This window comes from Miniopterus natalensis, chromosome 2 (assembly GCF_054644295.1).
Source record: "Miniopterus natalensis isolate mMinNat1 chromosome 2, mMinNat1.hap1, whole genome shotgun sequence".
Lineage (NCBI taxonomy): Eukaryota > Metazoa > Chordata > Mammalia > Chiroptera > Miniopteridae > Miniopterus > Miniopterus natalensis.
This window is the reverse complement of record NC_142082.1, coordinates 133,207,276-133,225,805: the sequence shown is the minus strand read 5'-3', so window position 1 is coordinate 133,225,805 and position 18,530 is coordinate 133,207,276. Positions and strand designations below refer to the sequence as shown.

The 18,530-nt window shown below is 32.4% G+C and overlaps 1 protein-coding gene and 1 non-coding gene across 7 annotated transcripts in view; both read left to right on the top strand.

Annotated features, from left to right (window-relative positions):
• The window catches only part of MON2 (MON2 regulator of endosome-to-Golgi trafficking), a 93,410-nt gene that overhangs the window by 12,111 nt on the left and 62,769 nt on the right, over positions 1-18,530 (top strand). For 3 of the 6 annotated variants that reach the window (XM_016224466.2, XM_016224465.2, XM_016224464.2), the window contains exons 2-7: positions 1,327-1,390; positions 9,340-9,467; positions 10,463-10,594; positions 14,209-14,338; positions 16,828-16,925; positions 17,494-17,619. In XM_016224466.2, coding sequence (XP_016079952.2) covers positions 1,327-1,390; positions 9,340-9,467; positions 10,463-10,594; positions 14,209-14,338; positions 16,828-16,925; positions 17,494-17,619 — 678 coding nt within the window. Of the gene's footprint in view, positions 1-996; positions 1,391-6,285; positions 6,366-9,339; positions 9,468-10,094; positions 10,131-10,462; positions 10,595-14,208; positions 14,339-16,827; positions 16,926-17,493; positions 17,620-18,530 lie in introns of those variants that run through there. The other 3 variants (XM_016224467.2, XM_016224469.2, XM_087814571.1) reach the window with 3 other exon arrangements.
• Positions 4,764-4,866, top strand: LOC148093823 (U6 spliceosomal RNA). The gene has a single exon (XR_015714093.1). It is a non-coding gene; the product is annotated as a U6 spliceosomal RNA (small nuclear RNA).

Sequence of the window (18,530 nt, the reverse complement as noted above, 5' to 3'; positions counted from 1 at the left end):
GGCATGTGGGAAAGTAAGTACATATCTGGCATTTTCAATTTTTAATAGTGGAACATAGGCTCTATCTTGCATCAAAACTCATGAAGTTGTGAATTCTCCAAACACAGGCAAGGGCTTTATATGGTTGGAAACCAACAAAATGACAGAGGTCTATGTTATATATTTTATGCATTAATTCACTGGTCCTCAAACTAAGAACCCATAGGACATGGTGTTCTTCCACAATTATTCTTAAACATTTAGAGCATGCTACCACTTGTCCTTTAGCAAGTAGTAAGAAATAACAATATATGAGCAAGTAGAAGGCAAATTAATAGGGAAACTTGGGACATATAACTATTTATATATTATTTTTAGAGATGTGGAGACCAGTATAAGTGGAAAATAGGCATGTTTCTTGATAGTTAAAATATTCTGAGTTTCTATGATGGAAGTTATATATCAATATTATATGTTAACATTGTCCAATAGAAATACATTGTGGGCCACAAGTGTAATCCATATATATAATTTTAAACTGCATTAAAAAATAAAAAATTTAATTTTAATCATTTATATTATTTAACCCAATATGTTCCAAATATTGTCACTTCAGCATTCAATACAAATATTTAAGGGATAGTTTACATTTTTTACTTTTTTTACATTTTGTATCATACTAAATCTTCAAAAATCTAATGGGTATTTTAAACTTAGAACACAGGTTATTTCAGACTAGCCACTTATAATGTGCTTAATAGATACATGTAGTCGATGGCTACAATATTGGACATCACAGTTCTGTGGCATTGTATAAAATGCTATATGATTTCCAAGTACCGCTAGCTAAAGATACTTACGATGAAGTGTTTTGGACACTATGAAAACTGAATGGGTGTTTAAAAAAATGTAACCTAAAAGTAATAACAAGTGCTTGGTTATCCTTTCTTTTCTAATCCAAAACAGTTTTACTTGATATTGCAGTGTTTTGGCATTTTTATGGTGGGGAGGGAGGTGTGAAATATGGAAGAAAAACCTAATTTCGTTTTTGTCTATTATTTTTTATTTTCTGAACATTGAAATTTGTGAGGAATTAGGATATTCCAGATGTGCCTTAAGGTAGAGAAAGGTAACATGCTGTAGTGCAGAGCTTGCACGTGAATAATTAAATTAATCATATTTTATTACATTATATATATCACTGCTAGGCTTTATCTGAAGTTTTGAAAATAAAAAAACAATAGTGACTGAGTCTGTGCTCTAGATTTTATCTATCATATATGATTTCTTTTCCCTAGATTCATGTTGATAGTAAGTTTTGTGTTCTAATTATTTTTATTCTTGCAGGCTGCTGAATCAGGAATAATAAAAGTTAAAACAATAGCTGCACGAAACACCGAAATTTTGGCAGGTAATTTTTTGCATTAAAAATTCAACAATTAATGAAAACTTGACTAATAGAAGTAGAAGCTTAAAAAAAGAAAAGTTTTCTGTAGCATAAAGTTCCTAACTTATTAACTGGGTTCCTCAGAGATGAATGCTATAAAATTCTCTGAAATCAAAAAATGTGAAACTACTAACTCCTCAAAGGCAGGGTTTTTCGTACTCATCTTCCCATCCTCCACCTTTTGCCAGTCATCTGAGACACACCTTACCCCAACGGGACATCCAGTGCATATTGGTTACATTGAATTGAGTGGTAGATTGGTTCTCAGTACACCTTCTCAGATCTACTTTATCTTTAAACAAGTCCTAATATAGTTTTATAATAAATTTAGTGGCACTATATGAGTTTTCAGTCCTGAAACTAAGACAGTATAGTCATGAAGAAAAAATGGGAGTGGGGTGGAAGAAAGAAAACAAGTGTTTTCTAACATTCTCTTGATTGAACCTGGTGTTCAAGAAGGGATTTCAAGAATTTCTTTTTGGCACCATTTTGATACAGTCTACTTCTTCTTTTTCTTGGTACCTTTCTGTTCTTGCCTCAGTAATAAACATGGAAAAGAAGGAAACTGGCGTTTCTGAGAATTTGTTACTTGTCAGCTTTTTGTGCCACTCTGTCTTATATAAGACAACCTTGTGGGGAAATATTCCTGTTTTCTAGTAGAGCAAGTTGAGATGCAAAGAGATTAAGTACTTGCCTATGATCACATGATAAGTGGTTAAACCAGATTAAAATCCGGGGATGTTCAGAGCCACTACATTCTTCCTACTGCAGTGTGCTGCCATGGCATTGTGAGGTTTCCGTGCCAGCTACCCCTCCCCAGTGTTCCCCAGTTGCTGCTGGTTGTTCCTTCAATCTGCTTTTCCAGTTCCAGTAGTGCTATTGGTCTCAGCTAGTTATAGAAGAAAAGCAGTCCTATTAAGCTAATTTACACAAAGTCTAGATACTAGTAAGGAATCTCTTTAACTCTCATAAATCTCTTTCCTTTTTTTTTTTTTTAAAAGGATACCAGTAAATCTCTGCTTGGTGGAATTTCAGAGTATTACAAAATGAAAAGAAGACTTTTGGGAACAGTTAAGGGTGGGAGGCTAGAGTAGATTTCACTTAGGTTTGCCAGCTTTGCTGGAAATTTGCCCTTAGGGCTAGCTCTCTAAGTTACATCTGTTTCTCACAGCCTCTTCTCTGATTTTGAACATTCTGTCCAGACAATAGTTTTATTATATTATCCACAGTGTTAAATAATGCTCTGTGCATGTTGAGAAAGGGGTATAGTGAAAGTGATGGGAAAAGGCAAAGGTATTTATTGTTGGATTGGGAGGGTGGGCAAGTGGATTTTGGGAGATGCATGTTGGGTAGATTAGTTACTGTGAGAAAATTAATGTTTAAAGATGAATTATGACCTGGATATTTTTAAGTTGGAGACATCATAGGCCAATCATATTAGAATATCATGGCAAATATTTACTTTTGCTACTGTCATTGCTGATATTATGGTAAGTCCTTAATTATTCTCCAATAAAATTTTTCATTGGGTCTGTAGTTGATCGAAGATATTTTATAGATTTTCAGACCACTGTCATCTTAAAAAATCAAAGGCTCCTAAGAACAAGGAGATCTTAAATTCATCAATATATAGTTTCTAATCTACTTAGTACAGAGTACAGTTAATACTGAGAAAAAAATTTAGTTGATTTTTTTTATTTCTTGAGAACTGTTTACTTCTCTGTAGTCCGAGGGACTATAGGTTACTATGTTTATGCTGTAATGGATGTTAAAGATATCATACAATTGAGAGTCTTAGATGAGATACTGAATTCTCAGAGATCTCTACATATTCAGAAAACAAATGTTTGCTATAAAAATCAGAACCATTAATTAGAATCAGTCTGATTAATGATACTCAGCATAAATTTCTAGCCAACTTAAGTTTTCTTAGATTTATTTTCCAAGAGACGATTACATTGAAGAATAAATCTTTGCTTTACATCTCCTCTTCTTTTAAGCATCCTCCTTTAATGTTTATTTTTCTTTGTTTTCACTGCTGTCATGAATGCTGACATAAATGGGAATGCTATGCCAGGTAATGTCAGCATTGATTCAAATATACAGGTCATTTTCTCAAAATTTTCTTTTTCTTCAAAGATAAAACTCCATAAATGAGAGATAGCAACATAAAGTTTTTCATTTACAAGGCCAAATGCCTTAATCTTGTATTTGACTACCATGTTACAAATTGTTTTTATTATCCCAGCTTACAATATACTTTTTGCTATACAAAAAGTACACGAACAGGGAATCTGCTTTTTGAATAAAAAATTTGTTTTGAAACAAGGAAATCAATGGAGTTGTGATATCTTTTAAAATTGTTTATTTAACCCCTACACAAAAACATGACAATTATGTCTACCTATGGCGGCTTTCAGCTACTGTCAGTATACATGTAGAATTTTTATGTAGATAATCATTATGTATGATTTGTGTTCTTTTCTCACACAATTTCCCTCACCTTTTTTATTTCTACATGGTCTTATTACTAAAAGGTCTCTAGTTTAAGTATTTTGAGTAAATATACTTTGGAATTTCCCCCCCAGCATTAAAAGGTAAATTATCTGCTGATTTTATTTAGTATATTCTATCTTATCATTACATATACTTGTGATATTTCATAAACATTTATAGACTATATCATACAACATATTCTTAGTAGGAAATAATTATGTAAGAATCACCAGGGGAGATACAAAGATGGTTAATACAATTAACCTACAATCTGGATGGAAATACAAGAAATATACTTGAACAGTATGTTTGAGCCAGCCATGCTGTTTAGCTTACTTGCTTTTTGAAGTCTTGTGCCAGAAATTTTTCCTTCCAGATGACATACTTCCTGAGGTCAGGCTAAATATCTTATTCTTCCTTATATTGCTAGTAGTTAGTACATTACTTGTGAAGTAGTAAGCCCTCATTAAATGTAGGCTAATGCTTGAGTCACTCCAAAAATGCAAATAAGTCTCTTAGCGCTGCTTCTAGTATGTTTTCCTACCTCTCTTTAATTTTACGTTATGACTATTTGAGCACATAAATTTTGTCTTATGTAGTTCATGTCAGCCTTATAACAGAGTAATGAAAGAGACAGACCCTAAACAGAGAATTCTAGTACTGTGTGGTAAATACCAAGATAGAAGTATAGACAGGCTTGTTACGGGAACATAGGAAAGGCACCTAATCCATCCTGGGTATCTGAAGGTGAGTCTTGAAGCCTGAAAAGGAGATAGCCAGGCAAATAAGGTATAGAAGAGGAAAGTAAAGGAGATAAATACATGAGGTATAAAACAGCTTTGTGCTTACTTCAGCAGCACATATACTAAAATTGGAATGATACAGAGATTAGCATGGCCCGGAGCAAGGATGACATGCAAATTTGTGAAGTGTTCCATATCTAAAAACAAGAAACAAAACAAAACAAAAAACCAGCTTGGTCTATTTGCATACACTTTTCAAGTATTGCCAATGTGTGACATCCTGAGCAGCTTGATGGAAAGAGTTTGAATCAGGGAAATGACACATTCATGTTAATATTTTTATATAAATTAGTCTGACAGCAATTCAGAAGATATGTTTCAGTGTACCATCAGTAAGGCAGAGATGTGTTAGCGTATTCCTATAATCCAGGCTAGAAGACACAGGGGGCTATAACTAGTGCCCTGCTCACAATTTGACTTAACAGGCCAGAGTTTCTCTATAATATAGTATGTTCTTATTTATTATATTTTCCTTGAGTTTTTAAAAAAATTTTTATCCTGCCTTTTATTATATTATAAATACTTTGATGACATTTTTTCTCATTTTTTTAAGTTGCTCTGTAATATTTCAGCAAGTAATTATAGTTTATTTAACCATTCCTCTATGTTAGGCATGTTTTAATATTTAGAATTTTTTAAAGATTAATTTCTAGAAATGAAATTGTTAAAGGGTGTGAACATGTTCTTGGAATTTGTCACCACACTGCTTTCTGAAAAGATAAAACTTTATGCCTTTACTACCAATATGTGAGTGTATTTTTAAAACATTCTTGCCAGATTATTATTTTTTTAAAATCTTTCTGGTAATTGAACAGGTAAATGACTTCTCATTTTAATTGACATTTCTTTTTAATGTTGAAAATTTTTCTCTGAATATATTAAATTATTTTATATTTTATATTTATTTGAGTTTTTGTGTCTTTTTTATCAAATTCTTTGAGCTGTTTATATAGCAAAACTATTAAATTCCCATCATGTGTATATCATGTTTTCTGCAAGTCATTTACCTTTTAATTTTTTACCTAGATCCTTTTTATTATTACATAACTTAATTTTATGATTTGTTGCTCTCCACTTAGGAAGCCCTTCTCTTACCACATAGTTGATAGTCAGTTTTTATTTTTTTCTAGTTTTCCTGCAGTTTGAATTTTTCTTAATAACATATGGGATGGCATGATGACCTAGATTTTATTTTATTTTGCAAAATTACTAAATGTACCTACATCATTTGCTCAATAATCCTTCCCTTTCAGTAATGTACTTCTAATATGAAACTGCCCATACTTTTATTTGTCCTTCAATTTTTGAATTATTTAAAACATTTTCAGACCTTTTGAACGATTAAAATTTTTTTTTAATGTTAGGAATATCAGTCTTTTCCCTAAGTACATATTAAGGGGTTTGAGGATAGCAATTGTTTCCACATCACATTTTATTTCTTTCATAAGAATTATAATTTGTTATTTAATGACCATTAAAATTTATCATAATAAAACTTTTATTTAGCCCCTGTTAATATGATTCATAGTGGGGTATCCTAGTTTAATTCTTTTCTTCCAGGATAAAAACTGCAATTATGCAGTGAAACTCTCAGAGCAAGGAAACCCCTAGGATATGGGGACCTGCTGGACCTCTTTCAGGTGTGTGAAAGTGCATCATTTGATCTCACAGTTATAAAATTTGGAAATAAAATATATTTATTAAACACGCAGTGTTATTCTATTAAAAGAATTATGCTTATTAAGAGACTTAGGTAGAAAATAATCTTTTTTTAAACCCCCAAAAGCTATTCGAATAAATATTAATGGAAATTGAAATAGAGAATTTTGGTCAAAAAGAGTTGACCTTTTCATTTTTTCCTGGACTAATAAATAAATGGTTAAAGTAAGATAGATGTTCTTTATATTGTACAGCCTTTTTCCCATGTGATTTCCGGGGTCTATAGCAATAAAGTTTTTATATAAAACTACGCTTAAATAGTAAGACATTAAAATTATTGTACATAAAAGGAAAGCAATTATCTCTCATATAGAATAGTAAGATTAATTTCTGCTTCTTAGGTCAGCTGTCACTTTTTTAAAAGAAGAAAAAAAATCAGTAGCTTTTTTTCCCTGGTGATCATTATCTTACTGCATTGCGATCTGGATATGTGGGATATGTTTTGTTTTTCACATTATACATCAAGAGACAGAATAGATCAATAGGGTTTTTTTTTTTGTTGATCATCTATTCTGTAGAAAACAGAAACTTCCCTTTCGACCATTATATTCTCATATAAACTGGAAGGGAAAAAAGTGGGAAGGAGACAAGAGATAGGTGCTTGATTCCTTTGAGTTACATTAAAATGAAGTTTTTAAAAAATTATTTTTATTACTATCTTAAGTTTATCTCAGCTTGATAGACCTGGTTAATTGATGACATGTGTATATCATTTCATTATAACTCACCTTATTTTATTCATTCGAAGATGCACAGCTTTTTCACATTTTAATACTCCCCAAATTGGTATGAACCATACAGTTGATGGCATCTAACAATCACTGTGGGCCAGGTAGTGTTGTAGTTGGTGTGTTTTTTTTTCAGGGCATGTGTGAACTAACTTACAGTTCTTATTAACACATCTGTTATGTGCATTGCTGATACCACATTAAGTTTAATTGTTTTTTAAAATGTCACCTTAGTTATTGTACAGAAACTTTCTGTTAATGTATTATGGTAAGTGAAAAAAGCACCAGCATCAAAACATGGGTGTCATTGGTTTAAAAGATCTGAGATAGTAGTGAAGTACTCTTTCAAAAAATGAGGCATCTTCAGTGCTCTTGATGGCCTAGAGGATGAATTTGTAAGGAAAAATTTGAGTGACTAGTAAGCACTGTATCATAGTTTAAATGGCACTGATTTTCTTTCTTGTGATATTATGGTTGTGCCTTAAAATCATTGTCATTAGCAAGTCTATGAAAGTATATTGTTTTTCCTATGAAGAGAGGATCCCTTCCCTTCATTTATCTGAAGAGTTGAGGCACACAACTTTAAAGTGCAAATTATTGGTTCTTCTTAGATTCTTTTAACTCCTTTCCTTCCATTTGTATTAAGTACTGTTTGCTTTAAAGAGTGGCAACATAATGTTGTGGGGAAAATAGTGAACCAGGGGTTAGAAGACACATTTTCAAATTCTGCCTATACCACATACTTACTTGTTGCTTGGGCCAGGTCATGCCCTTATAAACTCTATTTGATTATTGTGATACTCAAATGAGAGACACATGTTAACATCATAAAAATTATAAGTGCAACTTGTTACTATTGAAATTTTATTTGCCTGAACAACATTTAATAATTAGAAATGTTCAGCAGAGTTAGGTGTAGCCTCATATATGGCAGGATATTTACTGCTTCAGAGCTTTATTGTCATCTTTTAAGAATTCATATAAATATTTTGAAACATTGTTATGGAAAATGCATGTCTCTGGATTTGAATCAAAACCTTTATACACAAGCAAGCAAGGAAGTAAGGCAAGGGAGCCCTTTTGGAAACTGTTCTTCGCAAGGCATATTTGCCATCTCTCAGCAGTTCTAGCTCACTAATCACTGAGGGGCTTTATAGAGTGTAAGAAATTGTAGTCTTTACTTACCATACCACAAAAGGAGCTTTGGGAGCGGAAATGTAGGGGTTTAAACGATAAAATTCATGTTAACGTTGGTTTTCTCCTTATAATGGTTATTCTGGATGACTTTCTCACAATTTCTTTTTGCAAAACTTATTAAAATTCAGATTGGTATGTCTTTATTACAAGTCTTACCTCAAAAAATAATTGATGTGTATAGTACCCTTAAAAGCATATACCAACCACATATATCTAATGTGCTCTTAATACAGAATTTCACATTATTTATCCACATTCCCCAAGGATGACAAACCTGTCTTATTCATCTTTGTGTAGCCATTCAGTGTGTATTTATTTAATTTCATTTTATAAATTGAATTATACGTAATTCAGTTGATGCATTTTCTAACCTTTCACATTTTTGTTGCCACTTTAAAACTTCTGAAGGAATTGGGTTGGTAGAAGGAGTTAAATTAAGATTTGGAATTACAGCATACTCATCCAATTTGAAGTACTGTTTCATTAATAAGAGGAGTAATGTTACTGTTTTTAATGAGCTTATTTCTTGAAGAAATTAGGGCTTTGTAAATGCAAGGCATATAATATAATTATAGAGAGTTTCTAACATTCAGAAGTATGGTGGGATGATGTCTATGGTATTTTAAGTTACTTCTGCTCTGTAATATGAATTTTTATTCATGTTTTCCCTTCTGCACTATTGAGGCAGGACAGAACTGAGAAGATGACCTTAAAGAGTATAGCAGCAGAAGAGCCAAAGGATAGAGTATCAGGAGAAAGGCATGGCAAAGCTGTACTTAAGGGATGTAGTTTAGATACGAGTTTGTAGCATCTATTTGAAGTATTTTAACTCTTATACTTGATTTTCATTTTTGTGTTTATTTTACATAAAGGATTTTAAAATTGTCATTATTGGTCGTAATTAAATAAAAATGCATTGCTACTTATGAATTAGATTTAATAACTTACTTTATATGTGTTCTAAATAAAGCATTGAAAGAGAACAGCTCAGAGGTTGTTCAGCCTTTTCTAATGGGTTGTGGAACCAAGGAACCGAAGATCACTCAGCTGTGTCTGGCCGCCATTCAGAGACTCATGTCACATGAAGTTGTGTCTGAGGTAATGTGAACATTTTATATGAACTATGCACCTAACAATTAAATCAGGAGTTTTCATAAGGGGAGAATGAAACATACCTGATATTTAATTTAAAACAGTTTTGTGATTGGCAATGTACTTGAAAGACGTGGCTTAATTTTAAAGATTAGCAAATTATTTCATTATTAAGCATTCATAAATAATGAATAAAGACAAAGTGCATTTTTCAAGTCATTTATAATATAAGTAGTTACAGTTCAGTAATATAGATGATAATTTTGAGAACCAAGCAAGTTTTCAATATCATTGAAGAGAATATAAGTCATAAAATTTTTCTTAAAGGTAGGAAGGAAAATCATAACTGTTTCCTAGATTATTTGAAGTGATAATTCGTTGTTCATTAATTGAGTGTAGTGTTTGTATCTAATCTTATAAAACAAGGAAAAACATTTCATCATTATGAATCGGCATCCTGTGTTTAAATGTAATGCTGTTAATCATAACTTTGTATTCATAAAGTACTTTAATAGAAGTGGTTAATTCTTTTGCCTTTAGTATAGCATTCTAAACAACATCAGAATAAAAAAATAATTGAGGTTATAAATATGTTGTTAATTTAAGTTGAATTTTGTTTTTTCTATAACATAGATGAAATGAAAATAAACAACAGTAACAGACACATAGGTAATTTGCATATGTTTATATTCATCATTGTCCAAATGAAATATTATAGATATGAGCTTGATTTTGACTAGGTATTTCAGAACTGCATGCTGTTATTTGCAAATATTCAAATGGTATATTTTAAAGAAATTCATTTTTTGAAAATAAATTTAATTGCTTGTAAGTCTCAAGTTAGTTGAGACATATGTTTGGATCTATATATCTAGAAACATGGGTTTTGTCATTATAATCAAGAAAATCTTTCCAGGCAAGGTAATATTTGTATACCTTATTTAGGGGCTTAAGCACTTATATTTTATTTGTTGACAATAATTAAAATAATTATTTTACAGACTGCAGCTGGAAATATTATTAACATGCTTTGGCAGCTAATGGAAAATAGTCTTGAAGAACTTAAGCTACTTCAGACAGTTCTTGTTCTTTTAACAACCAATACAGTAGTTCATGACGAGGCACTCTCTAAGGTAGGAAACCTGTTTGGCAAAGGTCATAAGTGTGTTGAGATGGTATTTGAATAAGCTGGCTGAAAGAGAAAAGCCTGATTGGGCTCAAAGGTAACTTCCCTGTAGCTATTGTGATAATGGACATTGCAGGTTAAAAACCACCAGTGCCTTAGAGTTGAAATCAGGTTAGGGTGATGAATGAAACAAAGGCCTTTGGGTGTAGCTGACAGGGTTGGTTATGAATAGGAAATGGAAAAAGAGAAGTAGCAGAGGAATAAGAACAGAGGAAGGAGAAAGTAAGAGAAGAAAATGTATTTTGAGGTATCAGTATTCCCTACAAATGCTTTGAATATTCCCTCTGATAGCTCTCCCTTACCCCCTTTTGAAAATAATTTCACACGATAGGTAAGCAGGTAGTTTAACCTGTCCACTGAGTAGCTGGAAAAGTGTCCTTTTGGCATTTATACTAGATAAGGCTGCATGTACGATAGGTACTTCTTGTTCTTTACTACTCTCACCCTCTTTGGAATATATAATAGCTACTTTATTATTTATTTCACTCTTTAAAAGGTTTTTTTAAATTATGAAATATTTCTAAAGAACAGAAAGTCCAGAGAGTAAAATAAAGAACAGCCTTTAATTAATTGTTTATTGTTTAAGGGATTTGTTGGACTTTTACTAACAGTTCTATTATAATTAGCATGCCTTTAAGGATGGATGGCTTATGAAGTAGAAAAGTATCCTGTCAGATTAGGCTGTATATACTATCTCTAGGGAGTATGTCTATCTTTTCTACTTATTTTTCGATGTTCTTAGGTCATAATTAAATTTTATTTAATTGTAAATAGCTTATTCTTTTAACTTCATACCTGCGTTATATAAAATAGTTTATGGTTTTTTTTTTAAATCTTCACTGAAGGATATTTTTTCCATTGCTTTTCAGAGAGAGTGGAAGAGAGAGGGAGAGAGAGAGAAAAACATCAATGTGAGAAAGACAAATCGATTGGTTGCCTCCTGCGCTTGCCCCAACTGGCGCTAGGGATTGAGCCTGCAACCTAGGTATGTGCCCTTGACTAGAATTGAACCTGAGACCCTTCAGTTTTCGAGCTGACGCTCTAACCGCTGAGCCAAACGGGCTAGGGCTATTTTATGTATTTTTTATACAGGGTTGGGCAAAAGTAGGTTTACAGTTGTAAGAATGCAAAACACAGAGTTTATTCTTATATTATTGTTTATTGATTTTATTATTTTCCATATGAACAACTGTAAATTTACTTTTGCCCTACCCAATATATACTTTTGTTGCATGTAGTTCCTCTTGGTCTCTAGCCATCAAATTATTGTTCTGTTATATATATTTTTAAATTTTATAAAGGATTATTGTTTGATCTACCAAAGCAGTAAGAACTGATTATAGTTTTATAAATAAATATAAGATTAATTTTAATATGTGGTGAATTTGGAAATTAATATTTTGGGATAAAAATTAAGTATAAAGAAGTAATGCAAAATTGAGTAATATGAAAGCTTCTATGCATTTGAAATGTAAAGAGTAATAGTGGTATAAAGCCTTAATTGTTTCCTAACAACTTTTAACATAATATGATAAGGTATAGAATTTAAACTATCTTGTTTTTCTTAAAAAATATTTTTTGTTTGTTTTTATTGATTTTTTTTTTTTTTAAATATATCTTTATTGATTTCAGGGAGAGGGGGAGAGAGAGAAGCATCAGTGACGAGAGAGTCATCACTGATTGGCTGCTCCTGCACGCTCCCAGCTGGGGATTGAGCCCACAACCCTGGCATGTGCCCCTGACTGGAATTGAACTGAATTTGAACCGAATTGAACTGGCGACCTTTCTGAGCACAGGATGACAGACACTCAACCAACTGAGCCACACTGGCCATGGCCAAAAATGTTTCTTTTAAAACTGTGAAACTTCTAGAAGAACACATAGAAGAAAATCTACCATGAATAGACAGACATTTCTTAGGTAGGGCAAAAAATCCATGCATCATAAAAGAAGCCACAGAATGGAGGAAAGTATTAAAAAATATGACAAGAGTCTTACCTATCTAGAGTTTATAAAAAAATTCTTACAACTCATTTGTAAGACAAACAACCCAATAAAAGTGGACAAATGATTTTAACAGAAACTTCACAATATAAGATATTCAAATGGCTAATGAATACATGGAAATTGGCTCAGCATGAACAGGTATCAGGGCAAATTAAAACGATAAGGACATATCATTACACATCCATAGAATAGCTAAAATTTAAAAAGACTGACTATATCAAGTGCTGAGGATGTGGAATAGTTCTGAACTTACTCATACTGCTGGAGGGAATATAAAATTATAAAGCCACTTTGGGAAACTAGCAGTTTCTTAAAAAGTTTAATACTTACCATATGATCCAGCCGTTTCACTTCTTGGTATTTATTTAACCAGGGTAAATAAAAACGTGTCCTCACAGAGACTTGTATATGAATGTTCATAGCAGCTTTATTCACAATAGCTCAAAACTGGAGACATTTCAAATGTCCATTAGCAGGTGAATGGATAAACCCATGCCATGGAGTACTACTCAAGAATAAAAAAGTACAGCTCTGGCTGATGTGGCTCAGTTGGTAGGAGCATTGTCCCGTACACCGAAAAGTTGCAGGTCTGAATCCCAGTAAGGGCACATACTTTGGTTGCAGGTTTGATCCCAGGTTGGGGTGCATGCAGGAAGCAACCTCCCTCCCTCCCTTCCTCCCCTCAAAATCAGTCAAAAATGTCCTTGGGTGAGGATTAAAAAAAAAAGAATAAATAAAGTACAAACTACTGATACACAGAACAACATGGATTAATATCACAAGTATTACAAGTGAAAGAAACCAGACACAAAAGTGTACATACTGAATGATTCTATTTGTAGAAAATGCCAGCTGATCTATAGTGAAAAAAGGCAGATGGGTGGCTGCCTGGAGCTAAGGGCAGAGAGAAAAATGGACAGTAAAAGAGCACAAGGAAACTTTTAGGGTAATGGAAATTTCTTGTATCTCAATTGTAGTAGTAGTTTAATGGGTGAATAGAGTTAGAACTCATCATATATAAATTTTAGAAGGGATACATACAGTTTATTGTATACAAATTACAGTTTAATGAAGTTGGTTTTAAAAAGAATGACTGCCAGCCTGGGTGGCTCAGTGGTTACGTGTCAACCCATGAGGTCAAGGTTTGATTCCTGGTCGGGGCACATGCCTGGGTTGCAGGCTCTATCCCCAGTCGGGGGCGTGCGGGAGGCAGCCGATCAATGACTCCTCTCATCACTGATGTTTCAACTCACTCTCCTCCTCTCCCTTCCTCTCTGAATTCAATAAAGACATTTTTTAAAAAAGAACCAAATTATAAAAGGTGTATTTCTCATAACCTTAGCTAAGCTTATGTGGTTCTATATTTACTAACAGTTTGAATTATTTCAAAAAATAAGGATTTTTGTAGTTTTTTTGTATGGAAGGGTAGGACTTTTAGTATCTGTGATTGAGACAGCCAACCATAAATTATTTAATTTGGGGTTACATAAGATAAAATATTATAGTGACGTTCTTCAGTCTTGTTTCACATTAAATGAAAATTGTTTTTTTTAGGCAATTGTTCTTTGTTTTCGACTACATTTCACAAAAGATAATATAACCAATAATACAGCTGCTGCTACAGTCCGACAAGTTGTTACTGTTGTTTTTGAGAGGATGGTCGCTGAAGATGAACGACACAGAGGTAAAGTGACAAAAGCTTTTGTTGACATTGGGTGATTCTTATATCCATGATTTCTCTTTTATTGATTTTCAACCTTTTTCCTGTGAACATAGGCTACCTAAAAACGAGAATACTTTAAAAACTATATTTACGTTAGCAACATTAATATATTGATAATGGCAAATCAAAAAATAAATCTCCCACACTTTTATCACCCTAGAAATCAACTCTTTGTTTTCATTTATATTTGTAATATGTACATAATTTCATAATAAACAAAATTTCACATTTTATACCAAATATAGCATTATATATATTTCTAGCCAAACATGACATTATATGTATTTTTCATGTTACTTTTTCATTTTTGTAATTTTAATGGCTGCATTATATTTTGTTGTTACTCTGTAATTTAATAAACTAGTATCTTATTGTACTTTTACATTGTCTTTGATGTTTTGGTATTGTTTTGAGTGTCTTCCTATATATTTTTTTCCCATTTGAATAATTCTTTTTTTTTTAATTATTACCTGAGGATATTTTTCCCATTGCTTTTCAGAGAGAGTAGAAGGGAAGGGGAGAGAGCGAGAAAGAGAGAGAGAAAGAGAGAAACATCAATGTGAGATAGACATATCTATTGGTTGCCTCCTGCATGTATGCCCGACTGAGGCCGGGGATTGAGCCTGCAACTGAGGTAAGTGCCCTTGACCAGAATGGTACCTGAGACCCTTCAGTCCAAGGGCCAATGTTCTAAACACTGTGCCACACCAGCTAGGGCTCAATTATTTCTTTAGTGTAAATTCCCAGGAGTGGGCTTCCCTCATTCGAATTTTTGCCTCTGCCTATTAATATGTTAATAAGGAATATTTTATATAATGTAAAGGTTAATTTTTCTCTATTTTCATCAGATATCTTTATTGTAATTTTTGACATCTTTTTTGTAATTTAGAAATTTCCTAAAAACTTACGATCATGTCCTTTCAGAGAGCTGGCAGATAACCTATTTGTTACTGTTTTTATAATTTGATAATTTTTAACTATAGAAACTATGTTTTTTATTTATTATCCTTATTAGATGAAAATCATATTATTTTTTTTATGGTTAGTTGAAAAGATCATAAGGTGCTACCATCAAGCAATCTTTCTGCTTTATATAGCCAGGAAACAAAAGATTAAACTACTTTTTCCTCTATATCATTTTTTTTTAACTTTTGATATCATGGAGTCTTTTATATCAATACTAGTAAGCACTGGTAAGGCTTCTACTCTAGTAATTACTTCACTTCCCTCGAAATTAACCGTTGGTCAGATTTTTCACATTTAGTTTCAGGTATTCTGAAACTGTTGGTTTATTAGAATATTTCCACTGACTTTGGTGTATTGATTTTCTGCATTTTTCCTATTGGAAATGCAGTTGTAATTCTAACAGTTTAAAATATTAGGAATTTAAACATATAGGATAAAACAGGGCAGTTCTCCAATTTGAATGTCTTATATATTCATAGTATCAATATAATTCCTATATTGGTAGTTTTAGCTTTGTGTCACTAAAGACTGCTCTCTCATTTAATACTTTCTAATAAGGTAAAACATACTTAGAACCTCTTTCTTTTCAAGTAGTCATTAAGTCAACATTTATTCAGAACAGGCTCTCTTAATTTACAGTAAATAGTATTTTATTAGTATTCAAAGAAGTGCTGAGTTGGGAAGCACCGATCTAGCTGACTCTTTGCTAGTTAATATAACTGACATAGTAATTTTGGCAGATCAAGCATTTAATTTTCTTGAAGATGGTAAGATGATACAGGAATTAACTATGGTGGTAAACTTTTATATGCTTGATACATATTTTTTTGTTTGTTTTTTATTTATTGTTCAAAATATTACAGATGTCCCCTTTTTCCTACATTGACCCCTTCCCCCCCTGCACCCACTCCCCTACCCAAGCCTTCGCCACAGTATTGCTTGTGTCCATGGTTTATGCATATATATGCATATGGATCCTTTAGTTAATCTCTCCCCACTCACCCCCCCCTTCCCTCTGAGATTCATCAGTCTGATTCATGCTTCCATGTTACTGAATCTTATTTTGTTCATCAGTTTATTATGTTCTTTAGATTCCACATATAAGTGAGATCATGTGATATTTGTCTTTTTCTGCCTGGCTTATGTCACGTAGCATAATATGTTTGTTTGATATTTAAAGGCACATTTAAAGATCATATGAATTTTAAATCCATGAAATCAAGGGTCTGGATAATGGGAGACTTGGAAAATCAAATGTGTGGGTAAAGATACTGAATTACTAAAATGAATGTAAGGCAGTGAACAATGATATTTATGGTGTTTTGTATAAACATAGATTAGCAATTTTTTTTTTTCCATTTTGGAGGCATATTCTGAACTTTAAAGTTTATAATTCTATAAACAAGTATTTTAAACAGTATGCAGTATTTGATTTATATAAAGATCATTATGAACTCCTAAAACTTATCTTATTTTGATTGCAGATATTATAGAACAACCAGCACTGGTTCAAGCAAATAGTAACAGAAGATCTGTCAGTACTCTCAAGCCTTGTGCAAAAGATGCATATATGCTTTTCCAGGTATTTCAGTTAATAAAAATATTTTTTATTATCATATATAATTTTGAATTTTATATTTTGGAATTTTATATGTCTGAATTATTTTTTCAAGTATCAATTTTTTAAATTGTCAAATTTTAAAGTGTCAAAAGTAGTAGTGTCAAAGCAGCCCAGCCTAGGCTCTCCTGTTACTTCTTCTTTGCCCTTCCTGCAGTCAATAAATTCTTGCTTGCTTTTCTACCAAAAAAATTAAAAAATAAAATAAAATTTATCTGTACTGAAAATTTTATTAATTTTGATTAAAAGGTTATTTTAAGTGGATTTTCATTAAAAGAACGTCAGAGTAGCCACTTATCTGTGTATTCTGTATATTGTCGATATTTACATGATTCTTTAAAAGTTGATATAATCAAGTGTACAATTTGTCAAAATTTGAATTACCAATGCTCAGTTTCTAAGGAATAAAAACTACTATATAAGAAGATATAATTTTTTAAAATTTTATTAACTGAGTTTTGAAAAACATCTTTTATTCCAGCATATGAATGTTGTATTTATTTTATATTTATTGTTTGACTTATTTTCCCAGGACCTTTGTCAGTTGGTTAATGCTGATGCCCCTTACTGGCTTGTAGGCATGACAGAAATGACTCGAACATTCGGCCTTGAATTACTTGAGTCAGTCCTGAATGATTTTCCACAAGTGTTTTTACAAGTAAGCCATTTGTAGTATCTTGCAACAAAATTAATCTTTAATTTTTTCACAGATACTTTTCAAGAAAGCAACATGTATTTTTTTCCCCACATGAAAATGTGAAGAGATATAGCCTTAGACTTTAGACTTATAATAATTTAGTGTTATCTTACATTTTCGTAGTGCCCTAGCATCTTGAAATTTTAACATTAGAAGGAATCCCAGGAGACTCTCTAGTCAAGTATTTCTCAGTCAGTGAGTGTATGAGAGAATGTGGTATGTGAGCTATTTTTATAATATTTAAAACTGAAAGAAATTGTTACTGATTTTTACTTGTTATATGTAGCTATGTGCTTTTAGATAATTTCTTTTGATCCTCACCTGAGGATAAGTTTTTATTGATTTCAGAGAGAGAGAGAGAAAGAAAAACATTGATGTGAGAAAGAAACATTCGATTGGTTGCCTCGTGTATGTACCCTGACAGGAACTGAACCTGCAGTGTAGGTATATGCCCTGGCTGGGAATTGATCCTGCAACCTTTCCGTGTACTGGACGATGCTCTAACCAACTGAGCAACCCAGCCAGAACTACTTTTAGATAATTTAAGTGGAAAAAAGTAGTAGTTGCCCTGGCTGGTGTGGCTCATTTTGTTGTTCATCCCATGCACCGAAGGGTCTCCGGTTTGATTCCGTCAGGACACATACCAAGGTTGTGCGTTCGATCCCCAGTCAGGGTGTGTGCAGGAGACAACTGATCGATGTTTCTCTCTCACATGTGAACAAATAAACTGCTCTGTGCCTTGTTCCTTTTTTTTGTAAGATTAAAGGATTAGATTGGATGATATTTATGATTGTGTCTTTGTTCTTAGCCTTAATGGTATTTGAATGATTAAAACAAAATCTGTATTTGAGGTTAGACATTAAATGTTGACT